The sequence below is a fragment of the Rasamsonia byssochlamydoides genome (genome assembly GCF_041956645.1).
Source record: "Rasamsonia byssochlamydoides strain NRRL 3658 unplaced genomic scaffold VTN77scaffold_43, whole genome shotgun sequence".
Taxonomy (NCBI): domain Eukaryota; kingdom Fungi; phylum Ascomycota; class Eurotiomycetes; order Eurotiales; family Trichocomaceae; genus Rasamsonia; species Rasamsonia byssochlamydoides.
Genome location: NW_027192426.1, coordinates 35,547 through 45,651, shown reverse-complemented (window position 1 = coordinate 45,651; position 10,105 = coordinate 35,547). Strand labels below are relative to the sequence as shown.

Sequence of the window (10,105 nt, the reverse complement as noted above, 5' to 3'; positions counted from 1 at the left end):
AATGTGATGCCAGAGGGTGTGGCTGACAATGGCAATACTCGCTTGTAGAACAAGCTACATTGTTGACCAAGATGGAATCATTTGGTGTCAGCCACGGGGCCCACTGTCCTGAAGCGCGAAACGTTGCCCGGAGTATTGCTGTTAAAGAGCTCCCTCTCGTCACAGTGTGGACATATCTCCATGTCAACATGTCATGCTTCAGAGCTGCACGGGAAACTGGAAAAGCATTCAATGAGTCGGCGCGATACTCGGACGCAAACCCAGTCGTCGCATGTCCGCCAGTCGGTAATCCCACCGCACCGAGGCGCGATCCCAGTTGTCGCCCACCAGCCCGTAGCTCTCCCACTCGTTGCCAGCCGGCTTGCGGGGGTTCAGCGCCCAGTATCCCCAGCTGGCATCAGTCTCGCACAGGAACGCGACCAGGTGCGTCCAGTAGTTGCGATCCCCTTCCGTGGGCCGGTCCGGCGTGCCCAGCTCTCCCACCCACACTGGGGCGATATCCTCCTCCAGCAGGTACGCCCAGTTCTTGCGCATGCTGGCCACAAAATCCTTGTAGGTTCGTCGCGAGTACGGATAGAGCTCGCCCCAGCCGGACCAGCTGTAGACATGTGCGGAATAGACCACGCGGTCGGCGGCAAATGGCGGCGGAAGCCGGACGGGCCGGGTCCGGACCCCAGACAGGTCGTTGGCTGACGAGATGCCTTCGACGATAATGAGCCAATTCGGGTTCAGGGCCAGCAGGCGCTCAGCAGCGCGCTCGGCGGCGACAACCCAGTCGTCCCAATGCAGGGTGCCCCAAAGGCCCCGGGGCTCGTTGCGCAGGTCAACCCCAATGACTCGCGGGTTGTCTGCCAGCGGCCGCATCACCGTCTCCCAGTGTTCGATCCATTCCTCGCTCGTCTGGCTGACGCGACAAAACAGCTTGCCTCCGAACCAGTCGTTTGCCCAGCCAGCATCGCACGGGTTGGCGCCGCAGCACCACGTCGCCTGCGTGATGTGGTTGTTAACGATGACTAGCAAGCCCGCATTCGTCAGACTTTCGACGACGGCAGTGAACACGTCTCGGGCAGGTGCCCCGCCCGTCTCAGGATTGATGAGGTCCCGATTGGCGGCCAAGCGGCTGGCGGGGATCAGAGGGTTGTCGCGCACCATCTCATCCGAGTAGGGCAGCCGCACGCTGTTGAAGCCTAGATCGCAGATGAGCGCGGCGATCCCGTCGCGGTGCTGCAGGTCCAGACCAGATGGGACAAAGTCCTCGTCACTGCCACCGTACCAATTGATGGAGGCGAGCTTGACACGCTGATCCTGGGCATCAAGTATGTAGCGGCCGCGGGTGTGGAACGGGAGGGTGTAATTGTATGACGCCGATGAGGACGAGCTGGGACCGGCCTCAGGGGACAGGAAGGGGTGCTGCTGCAAGCCATCCTTACTGTCCATGTAGGCGACAGAGGAGAGGTGTGATGACGATGGTGATGGTGATGGTCGTGGCAGGAGGTCAAGGATATCCAAGGCGGACTCGAGTTTCACGCGGGTGAGAGACCACAGCAGTAGCGACACGAGAGTCGCAATGACGATGGTCTTGGAGGTCAGGACCGATCTGCGACTAATCCAGTTCATGGAGACCGTCATGGTGGTGCGCGTAGGCGAGTTGGTCCTCTGAGGAGGATCCAGATTGGAATCACCGGCAAGGAAGGTAGTTTGTAAACAACAATCTGGGGGGAACACGAATCGTTCAGCAGTAATATATACCAAGCAAACAAGGGATTCACCCCGCGAGCGTTAGAACTGGTAATGATGATATCAAGTTGCCCAACGATCTGCACAGTCAGACAGGTAGAACCAGTCCCTGGCAGGCCAACACATACACGCACAACACACAGACCCAATCGTAATCGCACAGCCCAGTTGTCAAGGCAAGGGTAGAAAAATGTCGAATCAGGCCAATCGACACTGCTTCATCCCAGTCTGTTCAATCTCAATAGGTTCGCTGAAAGCAGCAGGTTGCAGGCAGAGCTTTTTCCGTCGAGAGGAGGGGAAAGGAGAGAAGAAGGAGTCGAAATCGAGGCTGTCCATCGTTTTCCCTATTAATAATCTTGCTGGAAGTCGCGGTGGATGACAGAGGATGACGGAGGGGAAGCGGCGTTGGGCACAGCTGAAGAGGGAAACTGCGAGGGGAAACAGGAAGCAGGACACGAGACAGCAGGTGGACGAGACTTCAATCCCATCCGAAGCATCCGACCGTCAAATAAGGCTTCCCTGCTGACAGCCAGAAAACAAGGCCTGCCTCGTCCCTGGGAACCAACGGACTTTTCAATTATTAACTCCAGGACGGGGGAATGGGGGGCAAACTGGGGGAAGAGCAAGATCCAACAGCCATTGTATGCGCCATGCCTGACGAATCCGACGGCTTCACCATGGCGATAGTGCATCTTGGCAGACGACGAAAGGCCTCCAACCAAGACGAGTCTTTACTGAGTCTAGGAAGGGGTCGCGTGGGGCTTTCCGGAGGCATCCGTCGGAGGGAGGAATCTGTCTACTCATTTTTTGTCCGATCAGCTGAGTGATGATGTCCATGATCATTCATGATTATGCTGATGATGGCCGAGAGCTAATCATGGCAATATCAGATAAGATGATGAAGGGTGCAAACGAGGATGGAGCATTGATGTTATCTGATGATCAGATCCGGGAAGCCGGATCGCACGGAGGAGCCTTTTGGCTGAGAGGATACCTTGGAGGCGCAGCAAATTAATTAACGTGTAAGCCAATGGATTGATTTGTCGAATTGATGCCAGTCCAGTCCGTTGGCCGCGTACTGCGCTGGCTGTTCGGGGAGATAATCATCGCGGCAGGGCTTGAGAGGGAGCAAATCAGCGATGATCAATCAATCAGCCGCGTCGGTCTCGCCGGGACTCCGCAAGTCCGACCTCCGACGCTAACCCGATTGAACCAAGGCACACGACACCGACCCGGGCACAAATCATGCACAATTCCGATGCATTACTCGATGAATAATCCTGTTGTCCCCTGAACGTTGTATAAATATTTATTCGGACATGGATCTTGATCATTGGGACAGAAGAATTATGCAGGAGGACAAACAGGTACTCAGCACCTAGACACTACCAGGCAGGTAAATGATCCTTCTCAGATATGCAGCTCAGCCAAGAGCTGCATGTTGATCTTCCATCGAGAATGTTCTCCCTGTGTGGTGACAATCACAGAACTGTCTAGAAGAAAGCAAAAAAAAAAAAAGAGCCAAGATAGTAGAGGATGCCAAGAAAAGGCTAACGGTACATATATATACTTTCTGGGTTCCTTTATTCTTACGAGGTAGTTGACCAAGGCCACAATGTCTGTGTCACGAGCCTATTCCATTGATATAGATAATCAAGCATATTAAACATACCACTACTGAATTTGTTTCGTTTTCAATGTCACATTTCATTTCCATTTATAGCAAAGGCCGGCTCAGCTTATGACTGTCTGCTGCCCTGCAGAAGAAAATACAATAATAGTATGCAATTGCACAAATCGCTGGCAAATGATGAATATATGCGTGTGTATATTTATATTTAAAGTAATCCGTCGAACAAGACAAGGCGTCTCCCAAGGCTTGTCATATCCCAAGCTAGCATATGAAGCAAACGCTATGGTCATCATTTAAATAACTATATCTACCAACCGATCTGTGCTGATTTCACCTGTTATATTGATCATTTGCCGGCATCGAAAAACTGCCAATCTTCTCATGGCTTTCTTTAGCTGGTGATGAAACTCTTGCCACTCGAACCGAATTGTGTTATCATGAATCGGTTGAATGGGAACAAAGTCACTTCGCTGAAAAGTGACATGAGATAGGTTGGCTGCTGGAGAGAGGAGGTCCTATATTGCGTTAGTAAAACTGGAGTGTGAATGAAAGATGATCATACAATTCGCGGTCCCTCCTGTACCAGTACCCCAGAGGTCAAGTCTCGTCTCCACACCTCCATGAAGACTTCTGACATTTTCCCCATCCAAGTCAGTCCCCGATATGTAATTGGACCGTATTCACCTGCCATGAGGAAGTCTTCTCCACGAAGTTGCGAGGGCCCAGCGGGAATGCCCAAGCGAATACGATCGTTAGTATCTGGATGACGAAGTGGGCAATGGTATGCTGGTGTCTCTATAAGCTTGACGAGGACAACCACCGAAACATTGTGGTTTCCATTTAACCATAGCTTGGCATCCTCAAGCAGTTCCTCGTACGTCTCAGAATGACCGATCTCAAGAATGAATCTTGGTTGATCTGTTCCAGAAGCATCCTCGACCATGAAGTTAAGATCGGTGACTTTTTGAGATCCACTGTATTCTCCCGCAAAGTCGTTGAAGTTCTCATTAGTAGAAAGTGTGGCACTCCACTTGATGTCTTCAGGCAAGTCGTCTCTAGCACGAAAAAATCCGTTCATGAAGATCGGTACTATGGCATCATGCACAGGAGTAGGCATTAGCTTGATGACGAGATTCGAAGTTGAGGCGTTATATTCGTACTGTGGATACCTGTACTAACAATATTAGCAACGTAGCTTTAGGACTCAGAAAAAGGGGTGCTGAACTTTTGATCTGTCTCAGAGAAACGAAGATCCGTCGAAAGCTTGCTCCAATCCTCACGCGGCATCCTGATAGATAGTGGTTTCTCCCACTCGTTAAGACCATCATGCGTCAAGGGACTTTTCCCTTTGGCCCAAGAGTTATAATAGCGTTGCACGTAGTTGCGGGCCTGATCCTAGGATGACTTCATGCTCTTGGCAGCTTCCGGTTGTACGTTCCTGTTATTCTTCTCTGTTGTAGGCGTATTTTTCTTTCGAGAAAAGTCAGCTGAATCTGGAGGGTCGTGTCGAGAAAAACGCTGGTGAAAAGGACGGAGAGACGACTCTTTGGAAACATTGGACCGGAATCAACTAGATGGAGAGGAATAAGAGGGACAAGAGGGATAAGATGGATACAAGCCAGAATCTATGGACAGAGGTAGCTCCCTCCTAGAGAACAGATCCATGACAATAGGCCGTACAAGCAGTGAGTGGGTTTAATGATGTATGTAGTAGTACCTTGTTGCCATTAACATGAAATTGTGAGAACTCCGGATGAGATGATGGCTGGTTTGAAAGGTCATTAAGTGGACATGACCGGAAGGATGCCCTGTGAGTATCCACGGTGCGCCTTGGTATTCGAAAGTGGAAGGAAGTTAAGGGCCGAGTTTCAGATACTGCAGGTGCCTTGTTCTCTGAGCAACTTGGCACTATAAGCACGTGATCTAAAGTGACTTCAAAATGCCGCAGACGGCTATACTTAATGATACTGTTAGATGGAGTTTAAAAATGAACAGGGGATTTCTTTGGTATAGACAAGATGATTAGTTGCTGGTTTTATTGACGTAGAAGATTGCGTCACGAGGATACCAATAACACTACTCAGCCTAGTGGGCGGTACTGTCACCTGTTACGGCAACACTAACGAGGTTGTGCATAATTCACAGGTTCTCCTTTACAGCAAGCTATTGCCAGGATAGAGCATTGATTAACTATAATAATGCCACTGTACTAGAAGGATGTGCAAGTCCCTTTGAATAATATACTTGGTGAGGAATGACTTTAAAATAAATTCTCAGCACACACCTGGTGAAGCGACACTCTTTTTGGAGCTATCTAGACTAGCTATGTAGATGAGGTGCAGCAAACGGACGATACGGTCGCGCCAAACCAGAATGGGGGGAAAGAGCTGAGATCTCAAATACAGCACAATCCAATATGGTCATACGGTATTGCTAGCTAGGGCTCACTGTCTAATTCACTGCCTCCAAGTAGGTAGTGTCAACCATGAGCTAGCATTGTATGGCCATAAAATGCCTCTGAGATCGCTACTAGTTGTCTAGGCATCATATTTGTTAGTCCACATTTAGCTTGCCACCATCAAACGTCCGTCACCCGCCTTATCTTACGAATGTGATGTGAAAAATGCTTGCGCCATCCGCCAAGGTGTTCTATCAAAGAGATTACTAACCTTTATGCATTTTATCCCATACTTTCAACGTCAGGTGAACACTGCTGATAATTGTTGCAGGAGCTCATTAAGTAATCACCTCCTGCTTCCTCTTTCGGCTTAGTGCGCTGTCACTCGTCACCTTCAGTCATGTAGAGTAGTAGTATCTAATGTACTCGTGGACCTTGTTGATGTCTTTAAAGTAGTAGTATACCGCCTAGTCTAAATCCTGAATTCATGTGTTACATTTCCGCGAGCGGCACTGCTCGAACGAATCTTGAGTGTGTGTCCTGGATCTTATGCGCATAGTGGGCCTCTACCTAATACGCTGAATTTATTGAAATCTATCTATCTATCCATCAACAAGATGGAAAACAAGAACGATAACTGTATATCTATTTATAATTCTTGGGTTTTACTCACTATCTGAAGTACACAGTACATAAATCTACACATACAATTTATGATTCTTATTCCCTAGGTAGGTACAGTCTTGCTGTTTTCCTGTGTTGTTGTTTGGTGTTTGGATGCATTATGTCATCGTCGATGTCAGGCACCTCGAATCAAGCTTTCAGAAGCGGAGTCTAGGTAGAATGCGGTATGGCGCCTTTCTTTTTTTAGGCTCTCACGCACGTCATCGGCTAACCTCTTTCGGTAGGTAGTCGACTGCTTTGCTGCATTCTGATAGGTCCCTTGTCTTCTCCTGGACTGTCCATATCACAGCAGTGGATCAGGAGGGGGAGGGGCAGGTTCCATTTGTATGATTTCTTTCTTGGATTACTAATTTATCTGTTTATTTGCTGCTTCATGAGGAAGGGAGCTTGTGTTGCAGGATATTGATATGTGATGAGTTATGATAAATATAAATATCGATTTTGATAAGCAAGCAGAGTGATTATTATTAACTGCGATCTCTTCTCGTCGTACCTGATTTAAACTAACCAAACAGAGTCCAATCCAAATCTATCGTCACAACAAAGTCAACAGGGAGAATATCTTCAGGGAGAAGCTTCATCCTAACTATCAACATGGCGACCATGATCGAATACACCGTCAGCGGCAAGCCGTCCATCAAGACGACCCGGCGAGAGGTGCCCATTCCGTAAGTCAGCGTCAGATCGGACAGTATATTCTGCTCGTGCTAAATACTGCACAGCGAACCTCAACCGGACGAGGTCCTGATCAAAGTCATCGCCACCGACTCCAACCCCAAAGACTGGAAGGCGTCTCGCAGGCACGAAGAAGGCCAGGGCATCAACCAGGGCGACGACATTGCCGGCACCGTCGTCAAGGTCGGCAGCGCCGTGTGGGAGTTCGCTCCCGGCGACCGCGTGGCCGCCTTCCACCGCATGTTCACGCCGCATGGCTCGTACGCGCAGTATGCCATCGCCCCTGCCAGCACGACCTTCAAGCTGCCGCCTAACATCTCCTTCGAGGCTGGCGCCACCATCCCGCTGGCTGCCATGACCGCCGCCCTGGCCCTGTACCAGAACCTGAAGCTGCCGCTGCCCTGGAACCCGGCCCGGACGGAGACGCCGATCCTGATCTACGGCGGTGCCTCTGCTGTCGGGGCCTACGCACTGCAGTTCGCCAAGCTCAGCGGCCTGTCGCCCATCATCACTGTCGCTGGGGCAGGTAGCGACTTTGTCCGCTCCCTGGGGGCCGCGACGCACATTGTCGACTACCGCCGGGGCCGGGTGGTCGAGGACATCCTGGAGGCTCTGGGCGGGAAGACGCTGCGGTACGCCTTCGACGCCGTCTCGTACAACCGGACCTATGCAGACATCGCGGCGGTACTGGAAGCCTCGTCCGGCGGCGAGGGCTACATCGACATGGTCGACCCGCCGTCCGACGACGCGGCGAACCCGGACAGAGACAATTGGCAGTGGCCGGCCGGGATCACGATGACGCGGACGTTCGTGTCGAGCGCGTACGGGGCAGCGCACAAGTACCGTACCGAGGAGGAGGCGAAGGAAGACCGCGACTTTGCGTACGCCTTCTACCGGTACATGAGCCTGCTGCTGGCGGAGGGGAAGCTGAAGCCGCACCCGTTCGAGGTGCAGCCGGGCGGGCTGGAGAGCGTGGCCGACGGCATCCAGCGGCTGTTTGATCGCAAGGTGTCGGCAAAGAAGTTGGTGTACAGGTAGGTGCGCCACAGGAACACGAAGAACGATTTTGCTGACGCTGAGTAGGATCGAAGATACTCCTGGTTTGAAATGATTGAAGAATTATATCTGCTAGGATTATATTGCAGAAACAGTGGGTAGTCGAACGACCAGATTGAACATCTGAAAATGGAACGATCCTCGCTCTGGTCATGTACGGTACTACAAACTAGAGAATATACTGATGATCTACATTCGAGGATATATCATACACTCTCACGATCAATAAACCATGACCATGATCGATCAACCGGCCTTCTCTCACGCCGAATTCTCCAATGCCAAGGATTCTTGATGGCTGGACTCCACGATTCGGGGTCTGTCATAGCCCTGGAGAATGCTCAGTATGTACTGTACTGCCATGGCGCTCTTCCAGTTCATAATCCAAGACGCGAGTAAACTGTATACGTAGAGGCCTTTTCAGCGGCCAAGAAGCTCCGAAGCGCTCTCATCTTTCTCTCCTCTTCTGGTCGCTGGGCATGCGTAGACTCGAGCTGAAAAATCACGTGGTCTATTTTATCCTGCAGGGGGGAAACCATCAGGCTGAATTTCCTCGACACCGCCACTACTACTCTCTTCTTCTTTCCCTAACAATCATCTCTGCTGGCCGTCACCATCACCTGCAATGGAGTGGACACCGTCTCACCCCCCTCGTCGATCTCCGGCCAAATTCGCCCGCAAATTCGGTCGCGCCTTCACCCCATTGGACCATCTCGCGAATGCGAGTCTGTGCTCCCACGATCTGGGACGAGTCCAGATCGACTGTCAGTTCCGACTTTCGCAGTCCCAATGGGGCGTGTTGGGAGAGAACGGGAATCCCGCGGGGATCCTGTACATGGATCTCAAATTTGTGCAACCGAAAGAATGCCAGTTGACGACTGCCACGGTGTTGATCACGCTAGACGAGGAGAATCCTGACGCAGTCGTGGAGAAGAGCAGGAGGCGGAAAGAGAAGGAAAAACAAAAAGAGACAAAGAAGGTGGAAGAGCAGACACCACAAAAGAGCAAGTCAGAAGACCAAAAAACAAACAGGTGCAAGCGAGTACCGTGATTGAGGATGATTCGATATCGCGCTGCCTCCAGGTGACCGATCACTACGGACCCAAGCAGCTCGGCGGAGAGCTAAAGAGTCTTGCCACGAAACAAATTTTACACTTGACGCCTCAAGTGACTGTTCTGGGGAATGGCGGTGGAGGAGTTGGATACGACAGAGAAAAAGACATCATGTATACCAGTCGATGGACCTTCACTGGTCATTTGTTACCGGGGAAACAATTTCAACCTTCTAATACTACGACAAATCAGACTCCCAAAACCAGAATCGGTCGGATATATCGAACTGGCAACACTCAGCGGGGAACAACCTACCGGACATTGAAATGGGAATTGACCGAGAATGACCTAGATTCAAGATCTATGCACAGCAGTCTCATCCATACGGCCTTTGCTTTCGAACATGACACCAAACCATTCTATATCCGAGTCGAGATACAAGGGAAACTGCAGAAACGATCGGAGCGATTAAAAGGAAAAATGAAACAACTGTTGAGATTCCCCTCGTATTCTAACAAAGACCAAGGGACTTCGGTGACATTGGTCCATGTTGATCAGACTAGGGAATTCACACAGCGGCTGGATCGGATTGCGCAGGGATTACCTCGGGAAATGGAGAGAGTGAACATGGAGGAAATCCGGGTGCAGATACCTGATGCTCTGCCGGTGTCCTTTCAGGACGTTTCTCCAGTTCCGCGGGATCCTCCGGTCTCTCAGGATCAGAGGTCGACAATCACAGCGAATAATAATTCCAGTGATGTATGGACTACAAGTGACGCGGCATTATCGACCACCCTGGTGGCTAGTCCACCATTGATTACAACTTCTGATCCTCCCCCGGGAAGAATCACATCTACCCTGGCACCTTT

At 50.8% G+C, this 10,105-nt stretch overlaps 3 protein-coding genes across 3 annotated transcripts; 1 reads left to right on the top strand and 2 right to left on the bottom strand.

The window, feature by feature from the left end:
• Positions 1 to 228: 228 nt before the first annotated feature.
• VTN77DRAFT_5866 (uncharacterized protein) lies at positions 229 to 1,629 on the bottom strand (the record flags this gene model as incomplete). The annotated part of the gene is made up of 1 exon (XM_069422080.1): positions 229 to 1,629. One exon carries the CDS (start codon positions 1,627 to 1,629, stop codon positions 229 to 231), a length of 1,401 nt encoding a protein of 466 aa, XP_069276579.1.
• A 2,034-nt stretch (positions 1,630 to 3,663) lies between these two features.
• VTN77DRAFT_5865 (uncharacterized protein) lies at positions 3,664 to 4,657 on the bottom strand (the record flags this gene model as incomplete). Its single annotated transcript, XM_069422079.1, has 3 exons — positions 3,664 to 3,885; positions 3,933 to 4,539; positions 4,596 to 4,657. The coding sequence occupies 3 exons, from the start codon at positions 4,655 to 4,657 to the stop codon at positions 3,664 to 3,666; spliced, it is 891 nt and encodes a 296-aa protein (XP_069276578.1).
• Positions 4,658 to 7,046: 2,389 nt separating this feature from the next.
• On the top strand, positions 7,047 to 8,238 carry VTN77DRAFT_5864 (uncharacterized protein; the record flags this gene model as incomplete). The annotated part of the gene is made up of 3 exons (XM_069422078.1): positions 7,047 to 7,120; positions 7,175 to 8,161; positions 8,211 to 8,238. The coding sequence occupies 3 exons, from the start codon at positions 7,047 to 7,049 to the stop codon at positions 8,236 to 8,238; spliced, it is 1,089 nt and encodes a 362-aa protein (XP_069276577.1).
• Between the last annotated feature and the right edge of the window lie 1,867 nt (positions 8,239 to 10,105).